This window comes from Quercus suber, unplaced genomic scaffold (assembly GCF_002906115.3).
Source record: "Quercus suber isolate HL8 unplaced genomic scaffold, Cork oak 2.0 scaffold_441, whole genome shotgun sequence".
Taxonomy (NCBI): Eukaryota; Viridiplantae; Streptophyta; class Magnoliopsida; order Fagales; family Fagaceae; genus Quercus; species Quercus suber.
This window is the reverse complement of record NW_027069892.1, coordinates 442271-466228: the sequence shown is the minus strand read 5'-3', so window position 1 is coordinate 466228 and position 23958 is coordinate 442271. Positions and strand designations below refer to the sequence as shown.

Genomic DNA, 23958 nt, shown 5'->3' with positions numbered 1-23958 from the left:
CCAGCTTCTCTGCGCCATACCTAAGATTAGTGGATTGTTTCTTTCAATAGGGCACTCACAATTGAAGAAATTTGGCATGTCCGCAAGGCTATGCTCCAACAAGCTTCCATGATGGACCTTCACCAATCCATCCAAAACATCCTGTCCAAGTCCCACGAATTTGCTCTCATCATCTCTCAGCCTGAGTCCCCTAAACCCGTGCTCAATGCTCCCAAGTGGTCACCCCCCCCCCCCCTAAACTGGGTTTTATCAAGGTTAATATTGATACTGCACTTTCAAGTTCTCGTTCCTCCCTAGTAGTCATTGCCAAGGACCCCTCATGGTATTGTTCTCAAGGTCTAGACCAGATTAAACCCTAAGCTTTTGCCCCTCTAAGTAGAAGCCATGGCTCTCCACTGGGTAGTACAACTAGCAACCCACGAGAGATGGAGCCATGTCTAGTTCAAAGAGGATTCAAAGGTCTGCTATGAAGCTGTCCTTGATAATGGTCCTTGTCCCACCTGGTCCATCTCCCACTTTGTGTCCAACATTCGAGATTCAGCTTTGAGTTTTGTTGCTTGTATTTCTTTATACATTGTTATATATCCTACTTAAACACAATCTATATCACTAGGAAATTGTCTAAAAATCAAACTAAATTAACCACTGTTTTTTGGAGAGAAAGAACCTCTGATATTAATGAATTGACTATAAAATAATATTAAATTCTTGGTCAATCACATTGACCATCAATCAATTAATTATAACTTGTTCCATGACCATATTTAACAAAAAGAGAGGAATTACTAATAGCAAATTTCATAATTTAAATCAAAAATTAAATCTACATATATGCATAGTAATAAAAAAAAAAAATAAGAACCAAATACTTTTCACAAACTTCAACAACAAATTTGTTTCTTAAATAAATAAATAAATAAAAACTTCAACAACAAATCTTACAAACCTCAAAACTTCACAGTTCATGAACATATTCTAACATAAAAATTGATAAGTAAAAGTGTAGAGTTTTTTTTTTTTTTTTTTAATCTATACTTCTATACTATTTATAAGAAAAATCTCTTATTTGAACTAGACTTTTATGTGGTTCAAAAATACCTTCATTAATGAAGGGTAACTTCTCTTAGAAATAGGGTCATAAATGTTAAATAACAAATTTTATTTAGAATTCAAAAAGAGAACTTCTAAAATTTAGGATTTTTTTTTTCTTTCACATTCATCTTTTTATTCCCTAAAATTTAGCTTTTTGTATTCCTTTTTCATCCGAATAAAAGTAAAACACCCCAATTTTAAAAAATAAAAAACTAAAAGAGCTCCTAAAATTTAGCATTCTTTCCCCCCACTTTCATTTTGTTTTTCCTATCCAAACTTTTCTCTATATCACCCACATTACTTCATTGGATTGATTTTGAGTATTATAAGTTGTGGCTACTTTCAAATTATCGATAATACCGTAATTACCCATAATTGGCATTTGTCAAGCTTTCTCTCAAGGGCTGGGGACTTAAGTTGTAAAAGGGTATAAAATGAGATGTTACACCCTAAACCAATGACCCCATCGCTTGTATATGCCTATGGGGATGATACACTCTTAGTAATTATTAAATTAATTTATCTTATTAATGGTTAGGATAGTTTAAAAAAAAAAAGTTTCAAGAGTTTAAAAACCATAGTGACTAAAATTCTATTTATCTTATTAATTGTTATTATAGTTAAATTTATGTAATTGTTACCACCTCCTAGTGTTTCAAACGGAGACTACACATGATTCAAATTCCCCCTTCTGTCATTAACGAATTATCAACAAAATTCAAAAAAAATTATAATTCTATTCCAACTAAAATTCTAGAACCACAAATTTCAAGAAATTAAGATTTTTTTTTAAAAGATCTAAACTAATTTGTCTTATTAAATTTTTGGATAGTTTAGCTCAACTAAAACTCTACTACTTAAGTTTCAACAATTTAAAAAATTATACTTATACTGAAATTCTATCTATCTTAATAGTTGTCAAGAGTCTTGTAACTTTTTCCTTTAATACAAGATAGAATTTCTACTTTAGCGTAATCTAAGTGTATATGAGAGTGAAACTCTCCCCTAGAGAATTAAACCCCGACTCTTTCCCTCCACACCTTCACAAGTATTTATTATTGTGAAGTGACCACCGCACTGTCTTATAACTTAATTGACACCTTCCCACGCATAAGATGTTTGGAATCTAGGGGAAAAATTATTTGTTAATGGGTTAACTAACTTTCTCAAAAGAACTTAAATGATAGGAATTTAATTTAAGTAAAAGTAAATTTTAAGAAATTTATAATTCTACTCCAAACTAAAATTTTATTGCCACAAATTTCAAGAAATTTAAAATAAAATTTAATACTATATAGTTTAATCATCTGACCTAATTTTTTTTTGGTAATACCAATTTATATATTTTACTGTAATATCTTGTTAAATATTAATTATTACTCGACAACATCATGATTTGATTATCCTAATTTTATATTGTTAAGATTAGCATCAACGCCCTTTATCCAACCACTCAATCTTCTCCGGTTACTTCAAAAACAAAACATCGTGTTAAATACAAGTATCCATGAAGTCCAGTGCCTTGGGGTATACTCTTTCCTCCTCAGTATTATACCTTTCTTTGAATTTGGTCTCTGCCTCTCTACTGCCTTAATAAACATTAATATTTTGCCACAACAAAACCTCGCTCTCCTCAGCATGTAAGCAAATCACAATTCACAAAAACTACACAAACAATTCATTGTTATGAATCATTCTAAATTTGCTTGCTTTTTTTTTTTTTTTTTGATGGGTTGGTTTAAATTAGGTGGGAAGTTTTGGAGGGTGATCTGATTGATGTGATTACGGCTAATGTACATGATCATGATGGCCCTTGAACACAAAGGTATGTGCTTTTTTAATATTTCATGAAGTATTTGTTTGTATTTACTCTTTCTCTCGCTGTTGGGTCATGCCTTGTGGTACACTGTTGATGGGATCCTAAAGGTTGAGACTTTCATGTGGTACATTGGTATTTAGATTCTATGATGTGATAGAAAAAATGGGTTTTGGATTTTATAGTTATATTTTTCTACCCAGTTGATTTATATGGCCAGTCTGTTCAGGGCATTGCGGACCCAAGTGGAGTTTTTTTGTTTTGTTTTGTTTTGTTTGGTGTGAGAATTCCTGGGTTGTGTTCAATTTGTGCTATAATGCTGAAATCACTAAAAAGTTTGAGCATTAGAGAAGAAACACACAATGATTTGGTTTTGCAGCTGCCATGTTAATTACTGGGAGTAGTGTAGTGCCGTCTAGCAATCACCTCTTCCAAACTCTGCAGAAACGGTGTCCTTGTGCCTTGGGTACATCCATGTTAATTCATCATATTCTTTGTTGTTTGATATTTCTACGATGACACTATGGACTTGATTTTCTGGGTAGGATTGTATAGCACAAGAATATGCACCTTTTTCTAGGTAGATGTTGATGTTATATTAGAGTTTAGGAGTATTCTATCTATCTATTATTATTTTTTAAAATCAAGATTTCAGATGGATGATGATTTTGACTAGTCTGTTGATGAGTCCATGGACTTGAAACTATATATGGAGTGAAAGTTTGTAATTAAAACAGGTCATTATTTTTTGGAAACACAAAACAGGTTATTGTTTGGATAATTCTTTTGAATCTTAGCCTCCTAGGACTGTGAATAATTATAGAAAAAGAATGATTTATGGAATTGGACTTTAGTCAGACCATGGCTTGGGGAAGGGTTAGAGATTCCCTAATTCCATTGGTCATTGTGGCATGAGTCTTTATCAACTGTCATTATGTGTATTTTCACTGTTGATGTGTTTTCTCATGTATACGATTGATAGCAGAGAGATGAATAAAGGGCATCCATTTCTTTGACTGCTTAGCTATCTCAAACAAAATATAGAATGTGAGGAGCTAAGAGCCAATTTTAACAAATGTACATTCTTGGGCATCCCTCCCCTTATATGCAAATTATTATGTTGAGGTCCATCACTAGCAGAAGATTCTTTGAAAGCCTGCATTTTGATATCTCAATAAAAATAAAAAAATAAAAATTGTAGGGTTGGTTGTAGGTGCTCTATGAATAACTGAAGCTTCTAGTGAAGGGAAAGTAATAACAGAGGTTTTAATAGGATCTTGAAGTTGGTAGAGCTTAATTTTATAGGAGCTGGAATGGTTTTCATTTAGTATTCGTGTGAAGCTCCCTGTGGATCAACTGGATTTTATTTTAGTGAAATGAGGGCCACATACATATATTTCAGTGGTATGACAATGAAGTGACACTTGTTACAACCTAATGCCACAAGATCAATCTTTTTGCTCAAGTATGCTGAACCAAAAGTTGTGGTAATTGGAATTCAACTTGCAGTAATCAGATACGAAGATCTAGTTGACATCAGTATTTGGTCCTACCCCTGGCCAGATCCTGATGAGAGAGAGAGACAGAGAAGAGGAATATAGGCAATGGTTTGTTTTGAATATTTATTGTTGCTCTGGATTTTAACAGGATCTTAACTTTGCATTTGAGTCTCCTTAATTGATTAGGGTCCTCTGTAGCTAAGTATAAAAATGGAAATACTGCAGTCTTGCATCATGGTTTAAATAAATAATAAGAAGGAAGATTGTAGTCATTTATTGTCTGAAATATATGATTGCTAATTTAGTATTAAGAGGAGAGGTGTATCTTGTGATTATAATGAATACAATGTTCAATTGTATTTGATATCACTTAACTGGGGTCAACCTTAAACAAGAAATACAGATATTACCACAGCCTCTTTTATTACTCACCTATCTTCATTGTTCCTATACCAATGCCTAATGTCTTGTGAAACTCCCTACCAACTATGTCCTTCTTTTCCAACATTGAAGTATATTAAAATTGGAGTTTGCTTGTGAAAAATAAAATTTACTACTTTTCTATGCTTGCTCCTTTATTATCTTAATATGAATATTCTTGGCACTGTTTCATTTAAACAATGTCTCGTTGAGGAGTTATTTGATTAGTTGTACCTTTTCGTGACAGAAACAATGCAAAATTACTCTGAGGCATACATGAGTTGCCTCTGGAGCAAGACATTACCATACAAGCTGCAATATAATAGGAATTTTGTGGAAGGTTCCCCTCAGGCTAATGATGAAATCAGTAGCCACTCAGGAGTTGGTTTCAGAGAACCTGACAGGTCATTCCGCAACCCGCTCTTTGTGCCTCCTAATGAAGGTTATTATAGACCAATTCACCTACAAGACTTTTATGTTTGGTCTGCTTTTCATGCCAATGCTCAAATGGCACAAAAGAACCCGTTTTATGCGCTTGAAAGCCATTTTTATCCCACGAATCACAAGCACAATTTTCCTGTGTATGATCAATTTGAACCTGTGCCCTTCAGGATGTCATCACAAGGTTACCAACCAGGTTTTCAATTCCAAGAGTTCCAATATTTTGTGGTCATAGATTTTGAGGCAACCTGTGACAAAGAGAAATACCCACACCCCCAGGAGATTATTGAGTTCCCATCTGTAATAGTAAACAGTATGACTGGCCAACTGCAAGATTGTTTTCAAATTTATGTGCGGCCTACATGCAATCAACTTTTAAGTGATTTCTGCAAGGAGCTTACTGGCATTCAGCAAGCACAAGTATGTTTAAATTTAATCCCATGATCTTTCTTCCAGCTTTTTGTCTAAATCAAAGGACAGCCTGTAACATATTCTAAAAAGATTTGTAATTTGTAAAGAAGGGTGGAGGAATACCTGATGGTCACCAGCCTAACCTGCAAACCCTGCACCATATCTTTCACTGGCCATTCTTGCTGCAAGCTCTCTGCCTTCACCTTTCTGACTAGTTGATAGAATTAGCAATCTGATTTTGTTACTGACCCAGTACATACTTTACTGCCTCATTCCTGAAAAATCACTATTCTAGTTAGGTAAAGCTTTGGTGCGCTATTTTACATATTGCATGCAATATGGGCTTGTTTGGTTTGGAATTTTTTAAGAATAATTGTTTATCTGATCTGATTGTGATTTTATTGATTAGCTGGTTAAAAAATTTTAATTTTAATTTTATTTGAATTAGGCTAACATTATTTTGAGATATGAAAATGGATTAATCATTTTAAGATTTAATCTACCTGAAAAATATAAACCAAACAGGCCATACATATATAACAATGTCTGATTTAGATGTGTTCTATGGTTATAATTCTTGTTGCATTATTGAGATGAAAATATAACAAGTGTACTACAGTTATAGAATTAAATTACCATTTTTCAAGGAGTATAATGATTTTACTATGTCTTACATTGTTAGATATTTTGTCTTTATAGTGGAAATTGTGAGAAAAACTGCAATTTCCATGCTTGCTAAAGTCCAATTTTATATAGTATTTTATTTTGCATGTCATTTGGATCTTACTAATATGACTGCTTTATAAGTTTTGCCAATGAGCTGTGACTCAAATGACACTTCCTCAAAAAATAAAAATAAAAAGTTGATGGAGGGTGAGGTCATGAATTCAAAACCCATTAAATGCATATGTAACTTGCCAATCATAAAGGGAAAAAAGATTGCTTTATAGTCTTCAGTTGGACATGACTTTGAAGGTTAAAATTATGTCTATGATGAAGTCGAATTTTGGAAAATTAGGAACATATTGAAGAGCTCTCTCTCTCTCTCTCTCTCTCTCTCTCTCCTACTTCATTTTGTTTGCAAACCCGCTTCTTTTAAATATTGAGAAGCTTGGAAGATCACATTGCAACATCTCCCCCTACCCTCTTCCTTTTTCTTTCTTTCTTCTCTTCTTACAACTCCTTCCTCTTCATAAATTTCTGAATCTTCTACTTTTATTTCCCATGTTACTAGTCCATCATTAGTTTGAATCCTCCACCCTTTGGGGCCAATACTTAAAAAAAACTGTTACTTGTTCATCTAGGTTACTTCAATTCTTATTGAGAAGCAAGTTAGTACAATGCATAGGATATGAGGTGGCAAGTTTCAACCACAAGTAGTTGAAAAGTTTGAAAATTTTATTGAAGAAGTTTCAAATTCCAAATTTGAAAAAGCTGCTTTAGAATCTCAACTTAGTTTAATTGAATAATCGCATGTGATTGATAGTGCATATCTATTTTATTACTCAATCGAAGTTGGAGACGCATTGTTTCACTTGATCACCTTGAAAAGCAAAAAGAAAGAAAACATATGTGAAAAAGATTAAACTGTTTTAAAATTCTCCAAAATGTCTTGCTAAGGGAATGGGGAGATGCAATTCATGTGAAACTTAAGGTCAAGTTTCCTTTTTCCATGGGGAGAATGATCTCGCAGCATGTTGTATCATTTTGTTCTTTGTTGATATACACACACACATACTAATTATTGTAATGATTGTTAGAACTAGGGCCTCAATGGTTACATCTGGAAGATTTATTAGATGCATTCTCTTACTAGGTTAAGACAAGGACATCAGTAAAAAAGGAGAAAAGAACAGGATTACAAAATATTGAGGAAAATGTGATAGGAAAAGACCAAAGCCTTAACTAATACTTCTTTTGGTTAGTTGAGTTGTTTTCAACCATTCAGTTCCATCAAGGGCCATATGCTTTGTGTTATTCTTGGCTACTACATCCTTTCTCATTGCCTCTACCTGTGCGTGTGTTTTTCCGGTATTCATCCCTTTTGGTGCCTTCAACTTGATTTGAAGCTTACCTTTCTGGTTTTGTGGTACAATATAAAAATGGTGCAGATAAAGAGTGAGATATTTGTATCAGTATCGTAAGAAACATGGACTAGGGAAAGATGAATTTGATTAGAGGAACTGAGGGAGTATATTCATGTTTTATGTTAATGTCCATGCAGTACAGCTGGTGATGGTGTTATTATCACTGTGCACCTTGTTAAGGTGAATGGTATGATGAAGATAACGGTGCAGAGCTGTTGAGTTTATAGCAGAGGGCTTAGGGTTGTGGCCTAGGACCACCTTTGGGATTAGGATTTCGGTGGTTACTTTTCAGATTATGATGATGTATTGGTGGTCATGAGGGTCAATGTGGAACTGACATATTAGTATTTCTAGCTGGCTTTGATTCGCAATCGATATACAATATTAGCAGTATATGCATGTGGCGATCCTTCACCACTTTAGGTCCAGTCGAGCAAGGGCAAGGTTAATGGCAATTTTAGTGCACATGTAAGTATAGCTTCTTAATAATTTCTATATACTCAAAATAATGAAAATCATTTTTGAGCAATAATTCCTACTTGTAGAAATGTGTTTTAGATTATATAACAAACGGTGCATTCTGGTGTTCATTAATATATATATATATATATATAATGAACTGAACTTAGGTAGGGCTTATTGATCAAGTGGCATTTCATGCTCAAATCACTAACAAAGTGAACCAAGTTTTATAATAATTTTGATAGAATTCAAAGGAGTTTTTTTGGGCTTGGAAGAGAACCAGTAGGATTTACATGGTGCTATTTTTCAATTCCTCTCTCTTGAAGGAAAAAAAAATTATGATGAAAAATAAGTATTCATTTGGTGCTCGTTTAATATGTGTTTTTTTTAAATAAAATTATTATCGCGTACCAAAAGTTCATTTCTTTGTTTTTTTTTTTTTTTTTTTTTTTCAGTATTATATTTTAAAATTAACAGTTAATCTAGATATATTTGTTTATTTATTGTTCATTGGATATTGTCAACGTAATCCATCATTGCTTCGCTGAATCAATTATTTAATTTTTCTATTTATTTGTTCATTGGATATTGTCAACGAAATCCATCATTGCTTTGCTGAATCAATTATTCAATTTTTCTGAAGCATAGACATGAAGCTTGTCAATATTCACACTTATCTGGTGGTTCCAGGTAGACAAAGGTGTTCTTCTGAGTGAAGCTCTACTTTTGCATGACAAGTGGCTTGAGGGGAAAGGGATTAAACATACCAACTTTGCTGTAGTTACATGGTCAAATTGGGATTGTCAGGTAATGTTGGAATCTGAGTGCAGATTAAAGAGGATCCGCAAACCACCATATTTCAACAGGTAGCTGATTTAAAAGTTCTATAAAATTTAAAAATTGAAACAAAATTTAACTGCTTCCTTTTCTATCAGATTGTTTGGGCTTCTTTTGAGATTAGCTTTTTCTGTCTGTGCATATAATGCATTATTTTTTTTAAAAAAAATTGGTGGTGAGATGAAATTTCTCATAATAATTAAGTGATGACATGCTAGAAATAATTTGATTTGTTGATATCCAGAATCCTTCTTGTCTTTCTTAAGCATTCCAAAAGATGTAGTGACTTAAATATTTTAAAAACCAAGTGGGCTAATTTAATTGTGTGGGAAATAAAATTTTATGGTTCGGTTTCATAGATGTTCAGATGCTCTCCACGAAATGTCTTCGGCTTTATTGTAGGGATAGTATATAATTTCTTCAATACTTCTGTAGACAAGAAAACTGATAGCAAGCAAGACCACAGCTTGTTACTCTTATACTTTATTGATGAGAGAAATATTTTTTTGATAAGTAAAAAAAAATATTTCTCCCATCAATAAAGTATAATAGAAATATTTCTCACAACTTTAATCTTTACAGCAACAAAAAATTCTCTCTGCTAATATAGTTATAAATATATTCTTTATGGTGTACTTTTAGTACTATTACTCTCCTGTGCCCAACTGCAGTGTCTTATTGTGAAATGGCACAATGTATAATGAAGAAAAAAGAATATCATTTTACGTAACTGCCCGTGGGCGCACCACTTTTATTGAGTGTCTTGGTTGATTCTCTGAATGCATAAGTGTTTTGACTTCTTTGAATGGTGACAATCATATTGTGACTTCTCACAAAAGAAAACAAAAGACAATCAATATAGGATAGAAGTATGAAGGAAGTGAGATTTATGTTTTCCCTCCCCAGGGATCCTGTTTTCTTTTTGTTTTGACCATTAAAAGATGGGCATTGCAGTGAAATAGTGACAATAGAGTGTAAAAACACCTATAAGGCATACTAACATGCACTGCCATTTCTGTACGGCCTTTTCTTTGGATTATGCCAATATTGATGTTCATTCTTGTTTTTTTCTCAAGCTGTGGTTTTATTTGGAGAATCAAATTCTTAGATATATATAGAACATTGACAGTTGAATGAGTTTATTTTTTCCTTGTTTGCATTATTGCTAGATGGATCAACCTGAGGGTCCCATTTCACGAGGTATTTGGCGCAGTTAAATGTAACCTAAAAGAGGCTGTTCAGCTGGCTGGCCTGGTATGGGAAGGCCGTGCTCACTGTGGCCTAGATGATGCTAAGAACACCGCCCGTCTGCTTGCCAATCTAATGCACCGTGGACTTAGGTTTGCCATAACTGATTCATTGATGTGGCAATCCGCAAATTTCCAGTTCCCAATGCAGCTGGATCATCAATCTGGTGTTCCTCAGCAATCCTTCAGAATTAAGCACCCATCACTGCCTTTTATCCAAGGCCACCCTTCCCAGGTTGATCCCAGCAAAGAGCGAGGCGTGTTCTGCCATTGTGGGGTGAAAAGTAGCAAACAAATGATTCAAAAACCAGAGCCAAAGCATGGAAGCTGCTTCTTTGTGTGTGGTAATTGGACTACCACTAGAGGAGCCCGATGTTCTTATTTCGAATGGGCTACCCCTGACTCAAAATGAAAAGGGGTTGCGATCCTTTTTCGAAGAAAATAAAAGACAACAGGAAATTACCAAAAAAAAAAAAAAATGAAGAAGAATAAGAAGAAGAAGGAATTGGATTAGAAAGGAGATAGATAGATGGTCTCCTAAGGAAGTAAATTAGCCTTGACTACTTCAAGAGATAGCTGCTTCTTTCAGTACATATTTATAAGCCTTGAAAGGTGTCTCTTCTCAGTTCCTCTTTAAGAAGTATAGTAAGGAAAGTTAACTCTAACTTGTAAAGTTGACTTCTTATTGATTAAAAAGAAGTGGGAAGAAATGGTGTAGTAAATTGTTCATTGGAGATTGAGAAAGCTTTTACCATGCTGGGACATGGGGTTTGACTATCTAAAATAATCCTTGAGATACTTGATTAATGCTCTTGACTGAATGGGAATGAGCAGTCATTGATTGCTTGTTTTCCTCTTTGATGTGTGTATTTTGTTTGTGCATTTTGCAATTCCAGTATTTGATATTTATTTCATTTATTCATTTATATTTTTACTAATTATGATAATATTGATTCATTTGGATTTGTCATAAAATGAATCAAATTTTAATCAATATATTCATCAAATAAATTTTTTATAAAAAATCAAATTTCCGAATAGGAAAAAATGTGAATTTTTTAACATAGACAAAAGAAAAAGAAAATTTATAAAAAAAAAAAAAGGGGGGAAAGTTTCACACCTCTGTGTTTTAAAAAGGAAAAACAATATGGGTTTAGAAAATGGTTTTTAAAAAAATATTTTTAAAGAACAAATGCAAACTTATTTTACAAACAAGATGTTTAATGATTTTTCCTAGTGTTTAATTTTAAATTAATAGGTGTAGGACCTTAGATTGTTGGTTAATTACATGCATTTTAACCTATGACGTTCACTTTTAATAAGAGTTCTTTATCATCAGACCAAGACATTAATCAATTTTTGATGTAGGCAAGGATTGAACTCTATATCTCTTATTCAACCATTAGAAACTTTATTAATTAAGCTAACTGAAACATATGAATATTTAGGTTGAGTTAGTAAGTTGAAGTATGCAAGTGCTAAAGTGGAGTTGAAGACTACATAATTTAAACATATAGTTTGGTTAGGAAATGAGGATATCACACTGCTTACATCTGTCAAATGCAAAATGACAATATTTCATGAAAAGTATGGAAATGTCAACTTTGATCCCATTTGACCATTTGATAAGAGTAAATGATATACTGAAGGGAATGAAATTCCTTTCGTTTGCACTAATTATATGTCAAAATTGGTTTTGAATCGTTTGCACTAATTATCTGTCTCGTTTTCCTCTATCTCGTCTCATAACAATATCACGTCACAATAGAAGAACCAGACAACGGCGCACCATCGAATCTCAATCCAACTCGGCGGCGCCACCCTCTAGCTTCTTCTATACCAATCCAACTCGGCGGCGCTTCTTCCGTCTCTCTGCCCTTTTGTTTGAAGTTTCCACCGTTTATCGATTCAACAACAGCCATGTCCCTGTTTCGAATTTATAAACTTAAGGCATACCCTTCTTCTTCTTCTTCTAATAATAGGCTAAGGGTTCTACTATTATATGACCCTTTGATTTCCCAGCATTACCGGTTTTGTCCTACTGCTTCAGATGTCCCAAACCGTCCATTTTCCACTTCTGCTTTCACTTTGTTTCACTACTTATTAGCTCCTTGTAAATTTCCCTCACAACCTCTCAAATTTAAGGCCTCTGCCACCCTCTATGCAAAACCCTTTTCTTCTTCGTCGGATGATGATCATGGCGTGTCTAGTTTGACAATGGTCGAATCTGAATCTGAATGTGATTTCGATGCCGATGTTGGGAAAGCAACTGTTGGATTATTGCACAGTCTAGATGATGAGGGTTGTAGCACTGTCATGGTTGAATTGGGAAATGGTGTCAATGAAGAGGGTATTGTTGTTGATTCTATGGTGGCTAGTGATAATAATAATAATGATGATGTGGGTTTGGAGCATTTGAATGTTGCCTCGCGGGATCCTGTTGAAGTGTATCGTGAGTTAAGAAATGCCGAGAAGGGTGCGAAGCAGACACGGTGTGATTGGGAGAATGCAACAAGTGTTTAGTTATTTTGGGAAATCGGGTTGGGCGTCTAATCAGGCTCTTGCAATCTACATTGGGATGTCATTCTTTCCTACTGCAGTGCAAAAGTTCCGGAACTTTTTCTTCAACAAATGTTCTGCTGATGTTTTTAAGTACGTGGTGTCGCTTGGTCCATCCGATGATGCTGTCAAGTTCTTGTTTCCTATATTCGTGGAGTATTGTTTAGAGGAGTTTCCTGACGAGATTAAGCGGTTTCGGGGTATGATTGAGTCGGCAGACCTTACCAAGCCCCACACTTGGTTTCCATTTGCACGGGCTATGAAACGGAAGATAATATATCATTGTGGCCCAACCAATAGTGGTAAAACTTTCTGCAACGGTTTATGGAGGCCAAGAAGGGTATCTATTGTAGTCCTCTCAGATTATTGGCTATGGAAGTCTTTGACAAGGTGAATGCACATGGGGTTTACTGTTCTCTGCTTACAGGTCAAGAAAAGAAATATGTCCCTTTTTCAAACCATATTGCCTGTACTGTGGAAATGGTGTCGACGGATGAATTGTATGATGTGGCTGTTATTGATGAAATTCAGGTGATGGCAGACCCGTGTAGGGGTTATGCTTGGACGCGGGCATTGCTTGGATTGAAGGCTGATGAGATACATTTATGTGGGGATCCGAGTGTTTTGAGTGTTGTTCGAAAGATCTGTGCAGAAACTGGGGATCAGCTGCATGAACAACATTATGACAGGTTTAAGCCATTGGTGGTTGAAGCCAAGACCCTGTTGGGAGATGTTAAAAAATTCGTTCTGGGGACTGCGTGGTTGCTTTTTCGAGGAGAGAGATATTTGAGGTTAAAATGGCAATTGAGAAACACACCAATCACCGCTGTTGTGTAATTTATGGTGCTTTGCCACCAGAAACTCGTAGACAGCAAGCTACCTTATTCAATGATCAAGATAATGAATTTGATGTGCTTGTTGCTAGTGATGCTGTTGGAATGGGTTTGAATCTTAATATTAGAAGGGTTATTTTTTATAGCCTTTCGAAATACAATGGAGACAAGATTGTTCCAGTTCCAGCATCACAAGTGAAACAAATTGCTGGAAGAGCTGGCCGAAGAGGAAGCCGCTATCCAGACGGACTCACAACAACCTTGCATTTAGAAGCTTTAGACTACTTGATTGAGTGTTTGAAGCAACCTTTTGTAGAAGTAAGGAAAGTCGGTCTCTTTCCATTCTTTGAACAGGTTGAACTATTTGCTGGGCAACTGCCTAATGTTACATTCTGCCATCTACTTGAAAAATTTGGTGAAAATTGCCGTCTAGATGGGTCATACTTTCTGTGTCGACATGATCACATAAAGAAGGTTGCTAATATGTTGGAGAAGGTACAGGGATTATCTCTTGAAGATCGTTTTAACTTTTGTTTTGCCCCAGTTAATATAAGAGACCCAAAAGCAATGTACCATCTCCTTAGGTTTGCTTCAGCATACAGTCAGAATGTACCTGTCAATATTGCAATGGGCATGCCAAAGGGTTCTGCTCGAAATGATTCAGAGCTCTTGGATCTTGAGACTAAGCATCAAGTGTTGTCTATGTATATGTGGTTATCAAACCACTTCAGGGAGGAAACTTTTCCATATGTGAAGAAGGCTGAGGCAATGGCAACGGACATTGCTGACTTGTTAGGTCAGTCTCTAACCAAAGCCAATTGGAAACCAGAATCAAGGCAGGCTGGGAAACCGAAGCCTCAACGGAAGGAAGATGGTTATGAGAGGCCAAGATCACTTATCAAATTATATGAGAAGTAAGTATCTCTAAATGGTAATTTTGTTCGGGTTCTTCTTGAACTGGCAGAGTTTTCATTTTAATATATTTATATTGTTTTACAAGGCACAATTATAAAGGTTCTTATCTAATAAGCACTATTTGTTGTGGTTTCAATCTGTCCTATGGTTCTATATCCATATAATCCTAGCACTTCGCCTTGTATGGTTATAAATTATTAAATTTCAATAAAATACTTTCAGGATTTGATGTTCTTTTTGTACATAGTTTTCCTTCCTTCCGTTGTATTTTTTGGCTACTTTGTGTCTTAAAATTGGCAAATTGGGGGCAATTATGTCAGTTTTGATTATTAGATTAAGATTTGTGGACTTGTACAACTTTTTGAGGGTTTTGACGTTTAGAAGTCTTTGTATATTAGGAACCTCAAGTGGCAATGTTTGACAAGTTTGTGAAGGATATTAAGGATTTCAAAGCTTCTGTTTCGCCTTATATATCCCCAGGTGGGATCATAATGTCTGGAGTAAGTTCATCCTTCCATTTTGACATTTAAAAAAAAAAAAATCATCATTTTATTTTTTTAGAAAAGTTTGTCCTTGCGTTGCTAACGTGTGAAGTGAATGATGTTATAGGAAGAACCTGTGGACTTGAAACCTGTTATTGATTTGTTGGGTGAGTATTGATCTGCCAATACAATTTTCTTATGTACATATAAATTACCTTGTATTAGACTTTCTTTTTGAGAGAGGGAAATTAATCTTTGTTTGGTGTTAGGTAATGGATGGCTTCCTTTGGTCAATGAAAGATTTTTACTATTACCAGTGAGTTGGGGGGTAGCGTGGTAAGTAGCAAGTTTGTGCTTTAGTTGATTACAACTCATGTATTGCAAATTATGCCATGCCAAGGAAAACAGTCATTGTGGGTGATGAGTTTCTAAATTCTATATAGAAGTGGGAATGAAGCTAGCAATGTCTGGGGGATTACAAATTATACATTTATGAGATGATGGAGCTGGAATATTCGCAAGAGACAGAGACAAGTCTGGTGTTATTTATTTTTGTGTTTATTAATTTGTACAGTACTCTTTGTTTTCTTATGTGGCGTGTGAATTGGTATAGCGTTTGCTAACATGGATACCTCTTATATTATTATGAATTAATAGATTTATGGGTAAACTTTGAAATAGAGATCTGATGGTTGTATAAGAAATCTAAGATCTTGGTCTGATGATAAAAATCTATTATCAAGAGCGAACATCATAATTTGAAATTTTCTCAAAAAAAAAAAAGAAAAAAAAAAAAGAGCAGATGGGTGCTGTGCTTTGTGAAGCTCACCCTTTTCCTATTAATATCTGCCCTCGGTTTTGTTTTTATGTTTCCATTGTTCTTATTATGTTCCTTGATACAAGAGTATTGACTACTACAGTAATATTTGGACATGCTTTTCTATAAGCTCTGGAAAACAGGAGATCACTGCACTTTCAAGATCTTGTTCCAATGAAATAGCCAGTACTTGAAGATCTTTTATGATCTGGTCTTTCTCATTCATAATCTGCAAATGCCTCTTTTCTCTTCCTTGACGGCTTTCTCTGCAGCCTGCCTTCCAAGAACTGCGGCTTCCGCTTCTCTTCTCTTGGACTCTTGCTTCAGGAAAGTAATATCTTTCTGAAGATTTTCTATGCAAATTTCCTTCTCTTCAGCAACTAGGAGAATGCTGTCTTTGTCCTTTATGGAGGCTTCCACTTCCTCCGTTTTGGCTGCAATTTTAGCTTCTAGCGAAAAAATCTGTTGTTGAAGACCTTCAATTCTTTTCTCTTGCTCTTTGGCAATGCAGAGTAGGCTTTCTTTCTCATTCTTAAGCATTTGCTCAGGCTTGGCCTGTGCAATGAGGGAAGTCTCCAGTTGTTTATAGGTTTCCTGATTTTCATCAAGGCAGACTTTCGGGCTTTCAGCATCAGACTTCCAATTCTGTAATTCATTTTCTAATAGATTGGCTTCATGAATTTTTTCAGCCAATTCAAGATTCGCCTTCTCTAAAGCCTCAAAGGCACCTCTTTTCTCATTTTCTAGTGCACTTTCCATTTGCAGAACTTGCTCTTTCAACTGAAGTTGGCATTCAGATGATTCCTCAAGCATTTTCTTATACCTTTGAACCTCGTTGTTCTTGGAAACCTGCATACATTCCAAGGAATCAACCCTCTTCCTTAAGGATGCCAATTCCTTGTTTTCTGGCCCAAGATCAAGATAAGATTTATTCAAAGTTAACTGCTCTATAAGAAAGGAAAATTTATCTTCCTTCTCTTTGTCACGCAGCTCCATTTCAGATTTTGCATAAAGCATTTTGGAGTAAGCCTCCGAAATTTCTGATTTTAAGGTTGTGCATAGCATAGAAATCTCTTTGCTCAAAACCTTAATTGTAGAATGGCAATTTTTAAGTTCCATCTGAAGCTCCTGTATTTGTTTCTCATTATCTTTCAGTTCAAATTTACAACTGTCTGTATATGTTCTCACGTTTTCCATCAGAAAACTCCATTCTGATTCTTTTGCTTTCAAATTATTGGAAAAGTTGCCATGTAGCTGCTCCAAGCCTATGAGCTTGTTGAGCAGCTTTGTTAGTGAAGATGTGGCTCCAGCATTCTTCATTTGAGCTTCCTGAAGTTCTTTGAGAGATTCTCCGAGGACCTGATTCTCTTGCTCTAGGTGAACAATTCTAAACTCAATTTCTTTTGCGAGTATTTCTTTTCTTTCAAATGAATTTATTAGCAATGCAATCTCTTCATCCCTCTGAACAGTCAGGCTCTGGATCTTTGACTTCTCTTCTTCACACTGGGTGAAGACATCATCAAAACTTGACTTGAATTCAGATACTTGGTTGCACATCTCCAAACGAGTTTGAAGACCTTCCAAGATTCTAGTTCGAGAATCTAAGCTTGTCCGCAATGATGAGATATCTTCTAGCAATGTCTCACCTTTTCTTTTCTTTTAAAATGCACTTATTATTGCAGCGGGTAGTAATATATCCTTTGTTGCATTTATTTTATTTTATTTTGTTATATCCTTTGTCACATTTGTAATTGTATTGGTGCAACTTGTTTCGATGAATGATGAAGAAAGATTGGATGAGATTAGCAAATCCAATCTATTTAAACAATAAAACCAAGGGGTCCATATACTTTTGGGTATCAGTTATTTTAATCATATACATATGGGGCCATGATTATAAGATTGTCTTTAGCTAGTGGCAGAGCCAGGATTTCAGTTTAGGAGGGGCAAGATTGAAAAACAATACTAAAAACAAAATTAATCTAAAAATATTAATTGATCGATAATAATAACAAAATAAATAGACAATTGTAACTACAAGTATATCTCATATTATTAAAACAAAGAAACAAAAATAATCAATCATAGTTACTAACAATCAAAGTGAGAAATTAATTTAAATAAATAAAATTTAGACATAATTTGATTGCTTAAAATAAATAAATCAATCTACAAAAGTTAACTATAGAACCTACAAATTGAATTGTCATACAAACACAATTTTTTCACAATAAATTTTACAATTGTTAAAATAGTGGGTTGTGAGTTGTGAAGGAAATAAAGTGGTGGCTCCATCAATGTAAGTTGTTCATCTTTCATAGTTAACTATTTTCACAATTATAAAATTTATTGTGAAAAATGTTATGTTTATAATATTAGAATTATAATAAGAAAAGAAAAGAAAAATTAGAATAGGGAAGAAAAGTACTGTAAGCAGTGTAATAGATGGGACAAGATCAAAACTACTTGAAATAAATACTATTTAAGAATAGTAAAATAGGTGAAAGTGTGATTGTGTGAGGGAATTGAGAAGCTTTTTTTTTCCATTCTTTCTTTCCGGTGTCAGGGCTGTTTCTTAACAATGGGAGTGCTTTTTCTATTTATTCCACTTACAGGGGGCAAACTAGTTAAATGCACGTCACAGAGTAGGTATCAATGCATTTTTTAAAGGAGTCAGGAGGGGCAATTGCCCTGAGCTCTAATTAAGTGATCAACACCTGTACTCTATTGACAATAAATTTTACTAATTAAGCTAATTGAAACCAATAAATAAAGGTAATAGTGTTAATTACAATGTTGGTTTGTTTTGGTTAGATGAAAAAAAAAAATTAATTCCTTCCACCTAATTGATTGATAAAAGGAAAAACTAATTTCCAAAGTTTATCATGGAATACATTTTCTTATAAGCACAGACAAAATCTGCATAGTGATGTTTTTATCATTTGAAAATTTCCTTTCCTTTTAGTAACTTTAGGGGAAATTTTTCAAAAATTCCAAATAAATTTAAATTGAAAAAAAAAAAAAAAAAAAAAAAAGAAGACTGACAAATGTTTTGAAGGTAGAGTAAGGGGACAGGAAGAAAGAATAAACAGTAGAAATGAACTTTTTTCTCACTCCATATCTTTGTAACAAGCCAAAACAAAGGGTACATAAAGCTCAAGAAGTTTCTGCAAAATGATGTCCTGCAAGTTGCTTTACAAAAGCTGAATTTGCATCCCATGTTCAAGCAAACACACAGTACGCCAAACTGATGATGAGCTAGAGAGAGAGAGAGAGAGAGAGAGAGAGAGAGAGAGAGAGAGAGAGAGAGAGAGAGAGAGAGAGAGAGAGATAAGTGCTTTGTGGCACCGATAAGCTTTCAACAACGAAAAAATTTCATTGCTATTAGGGCTCTCTCAAACTTAGCTAGTGGAGGCTTTGTTGACTCAAATAAGGCTCACACTTATCATTGTGGTCGATATGCTAAACTCTCAATAACAAAATTATTTTGATTTTTTTTTATAAAAGGACTGGGTTGTTCTTTTTGATAAAATCGATCAATTGTGCTTAATTGTTTTTAGTTTTTCTATTGATAATTTTTGTTATTGTGGAAATTTTTTGGGATGTTTATTTTGTTTTAGATGGGTCTAAATGTAATAATAATTTTATGAAACAAAATTGCATAGACACTTTAGTTGGGGTGGTTATACCCATGTCGGACACAGTCATTTGACACTTTCGCACACGTGGATCTAATGAAAATGCCTAAAAAATATAAAATCTAGTGTAGTAGCCTTGATTGATGAATATTTCATACTGGATCTATAGTTTCAATTCAAGTGTTTACTAAAAATTTTAAAATTGTCAACAATCTTTGTATTGGATTTTTTGCATAACTTGCTAATTGTATAGGCACTCTATTTCCAACCTTAGACACCACAATAAACACACAACTGTGATTAAGTTGCAAATGTTGCATAAAAACAATTGGAGAGCACATAAGGTTATACATCTTTGATTTTATAGTATATATTGATGATGAACAGAAAATCAGTAGGCTGAATGCTCCGGGCTTCAATGAGCTTGAGATTGCTTAGAAGGCCTGAAAAGAAAGAAGCACAAGATCAAAGGTGACTGAGGTGAACTGACCAAGAACCCTCTGTTGCTTAAGTTAGTTTTCTCTCTTGAACTCAGGAATTCCAACTCTATAAGTGGTGAAAAACTTACTTTGATTTCATATGGCTGAGTCCTTCTATAGTGAGCTCTAGAGTGGTTATTTGTTTTGTAACTACCTCAACGTGGATGAAAGTTAGCCATCAGAAGTTAAGAACTTAGTGAGAAGTTAGAGCGATGAATAAGGATTTTGCTCTTACTTCAGAATAGTAGAATGTGATCTGAATCATAAGCTTTTGGATATAGATTTACTTCGAAAATTTCTAGGTGTTTGGCAGTCGTCCAAGTGACTCCATGCTAGATGACCTTCTTGTACTTGGATGACTTTTCTGGTCTTGGACGACACTATGGATGAATTGGAGGTAGTCTAATTTTTGGTTCACCATCATATATAAATAATAAAAATATAAACATCAAGAGAGTGACCTTAACTATGTTATTTTATAGGGAGGTATGCCCCTGAATGTGATGGAAGCTACCAGAGGAGATACGTAGGAAGTTAATTGGTGTATTCAAATATTTGTGGAAGAAACCAAGATAATTCCAGCTAATTTTTTTTGTGAACAAGAGTAATTATTATGGTTGGGCTAATTTCATGGGATGTTTTTCTTTTTTGGTTTTCGATTTTAGATCTAAATTTTTTAATAACTTTAAAAAAAATTACTATTGTGATGAGTTATTATTAGTAAGTAAAAAAGTGACCTTAGTGATAAGCCCAAATGTAAAATTATGGTCAGATGTGATATTGGTAGTGCTTACTGTGACGATTGAACTGTCAATTGTAAGGAAAAAAATATGGTACCATCAAATATGACAAAAGTGCGGTCAGAAGTAATATTGGTACTTCCCAATGTAATAATGGAACTATCAAATATGAGAATAAAAAATAGGGTACTACTGAATGTGACAAAAATAGAGTCAGATGCGATGTTGGTATTGCTTAATGTGACAATGGAACCATCAAATGTGAGAAAAAAGTAAGAGAACTACCCAATGTGACAAAAGAACTGTCATATGTGATGCTGAAACTGCAAAATGTGAGGATGAAACCGTTAAATGTGAGAAAAAAAATAAGGGAGCCACCAAATGTGTCAAAAGAATTGACACACGTGATGTTGAAATTGCATAATGTGAGGATGAAACCGTCAAATGTGAGAAAAAATGTAAGGGAATCACCAAATGTGAGAACTGTCACATGTGATATTGAAACTGAACAATGTGAGGATGAAACCATCAAATGTGAGAAAAAAGTAAGGGAACCACTAAATGTGAGAAAATAAATGTCACATGTGACAAAAGAACTGTTACATCTGACAAAAGAATTGTCACATGTGACAAAAGAACTGTCACATGTGACAAAAATAGAAAAAATGTGATATTGGTACTGTTTAATATAACAATGGAACTATCAAATTTGAGAAAAAAAAAAAAAAAGGAACCATTATATGTGACAAAAGAATTGTCAAATATGATATTGGAACTATACAATGTAATAACGAAACCGTCAAATGTGACAAAAAAAATAAGGGAACCAACAAATGTGAGAAAAAAACTGTCAAATGTGATGTTGAAATTTCATAATGTGAGGATGAAACCGTCAAATGTGAGAAAAAAAATAAGAGAACTATCAAATGTGACAAAAGAATTGTCACATGTAATGTTGAAACTGCACAATGTGAGGATGAAATTATCAAATGTTAGAAAAAAAATAAGGGAACCACCAAATGTGAGGAAAGAACTGTCACATTAATGTTGGAATTGCAAAATGTGAAGATGGAATTGTCAAGTGTGAGAAAAAAGTAAGGGAACCTCTTAATGTGACAAAAGAACTGTTACATGTGATGTTGGAATTGCATAATATGAGGATGAAATCATCAAATGTGAAGAAAAAAAAGGTAAGGGAACCACCAAATGTGACAAAAGAACTGTCACATATGATATTGGAATTGCACAATGTGAGGATGAAATCGTCAAATGTGAGAAAAAAGTAAGGGAACCATCAAATGTGAGAAAAGAACTGTCATATGTGATATTAGAACTATATAATATGAGAATGGAACTGTCAAGTATGAGAAAAAAATAAGGGAACCACCTAATGTGAGAAAAGAACTGTCACATATAATGTTGAAATTGCATAACGTGAGGATGAAATCGTTAAATGTGAGAAAAAAATAAGGGAACCACCGAATGTGATAAAAGAATTAACATATTTGATGTTGAAACTGTACAATGTGAGGATGAAATCGTCAAATGTGAGAAAAAAAGTAAGGAAACTACCAAATGTTAAAAAAGAACTGTCACATGTGATGTTGGAACTGCACAATGTAAGCATAGAACCGTCAAATGTGAGAAAAAAAGTAAAAGAACCACCCAATGTGACAAAAAAATTGTCACATGTGATGTTGGAATTCCACAATGTAAGGATGAAACTGTTAAATGTGAAAAAAAGAAAGTAAGGGAACCAACAAATATGACAAAAGAACTGTCACATGTGATGTTAGAACTGCACAATGTGAGGATAGAACCATCAAATGTGAGAAAAAAATAAGGGAACCACCAAATGTGAGAAAAGAACTATCACATGTGATCTTGAAACTGTACAATGTGAGGATAAAACCATCAAATGTGAGAAAAAAAATAAGAGAACCACTCAATGTGACAAAAGAACTGTCATATGTAATGTTGGAACCACACAACGTGAGAATGGAACTGTCAAATGTGAAAAAAAAAAAAAAAAAGTAAGAGAACCACTAAATGTGAGAAAAAAACTGTCACATGTGATATTAGAACTGCACAATGTGAGGATGAAATCGTCAAATGTGAGAATAAAATAAGGGAACCACCAAATGTGAGAAAAGAACTGTCACATGTGACGTTGGAACTGCACAATGTTAGGATGGAACTGTCAAGTGTGAGAAAAAAGTAAAGAAACCACCCAATGTGACAAAAAAACTGTCATATGTGATATTGAAACCACACAATGTAGGGATGGAACCATCCAATGTGAAAAAAAAATTAAGGGAATCACTAAATGTGAGAAAAAAACTACACATGTGATGTTGAAACTGCACAATGTGAAAATGAAACCATCAAATGTAAGAAAAAAAAAAGAGTAAGGGAACCACCAAATGTGAGGAAAGAATTGTCTTATGTGATGTTAGAATGACACAATGTGAGGATGGAACTGTCAAATGTGAGGAAAAAAAGTAAGGGAACTACCAAATGTGAGAAAAAAAACAGTTACATGTGATGTTAAAACTGCAAAATGTGATAATGGAATTGTCAAATGTGAGAAAAAAGTAAGGGAACCATCAAATGTGAGAAAAGAATTGTCACATGTGATGTTGGAACTGCACAATGTGAGGATAAAATCGTTAAATGTGAGAAAAAAGTAAGAAAACCACCAAATGTGAGAAAAGAACTATCACATGTGATGTTGGAACTGCACAATGTGAGTATGAAACTATTAAATGTGAGAAAAGAGTAAAGAAACCACCAAATGTGAAAAAAAAACTATCACATGTGATGTTGGAACTGCACAATGTGAGGATGAAACTATTAAATGTGAGAAAAAAGTAACTTGGTGTAGCAGATTACCTACTAGTGGGTACCGTACCTCCCTTTTTTAAGGGGGATTGTAGAATTACTCTTGAAAAATAACATAACAATTTTCAATTTGAGGGGATCCAACCCAAGGACCAAATTTCCAAAAGATTTGTTTGAACTCACAAAAATAAGGAAAGTGAGATTTTCATTCAAAAAGCATTTAAATGTATCATGACTTTCATACTATGGTGACTTATAGGATAAGAATCTGTAAGCTACAAACTCAGTAATAATAATCAAAATTGGTATCATAAGCTTTCCAATGATACATGATTTGAGCAG

At 34.2% G+C, this 23958-nt stretch overlaps 1 protein-coding gene and 2 pseudogenes across 3 annotated transcripts; 2 read left to right on the top strand and 1 right to left on the bottom strand.

The window, feature by feature from the left end:
• Positions 1–2515: 2515 nt before the first annotated feature.
• LOC112012979 (uncharacterized) lies at positions 2516–11168 on the top strand. Of its 3 annotated transcripts, XM_065762075.1 has the most exons (6): positions 2516–2732; positions 2840–2917; positions 5075–5231; positions 5439–5688; positions 8919–9094; positions 10235–11168. In XM_065762075.1, the coding sequence occupies exons 2-6, from the start codon at positions 2884–2886 to the stop codon at positions 10722–10724; spliced, it is 1107 nt and encodes a 368-aa protein (XP_065618147.1). In that variant the 5' UTR covers positions 2516–2732; positions 2840–2883; the 3' UTR covers positions 10725–11168. The 3 variants fall into 3 exon arrangements, with proteins under 3 accessions (XP_065618147.1, XP_023901121.2, XP_065618146.1); XM_024045353.2 differs by having other exon boundaries at positions 5075–5688; XM_065762074.1 differs by lacking the exons at positions 2516–2732; positions 2840–2917 and adding an exon at positions 2932–3018 and having other exon boundaries at positions 5075–5688.
• Positions 11169–12080: 912 nt separating this feature from the next.
• LOC112028773 (DExH-box ATP-dependent RNA helicase DExH18, mitochondrial-like) lies at positions 12081–15865 on the top strand (annotated as a pseudogene).
• A 122-nt stretch (positions 15866–15987) lies between these two features.
• On the bottom strand, positions 15988–17810 carry LOC136062687 (uncharacterized protein At4g38062-like; annotated as a pseudogene).
• Between the last annotated feature and the right edge of the window lie 6148 nt (positions 17811–23958).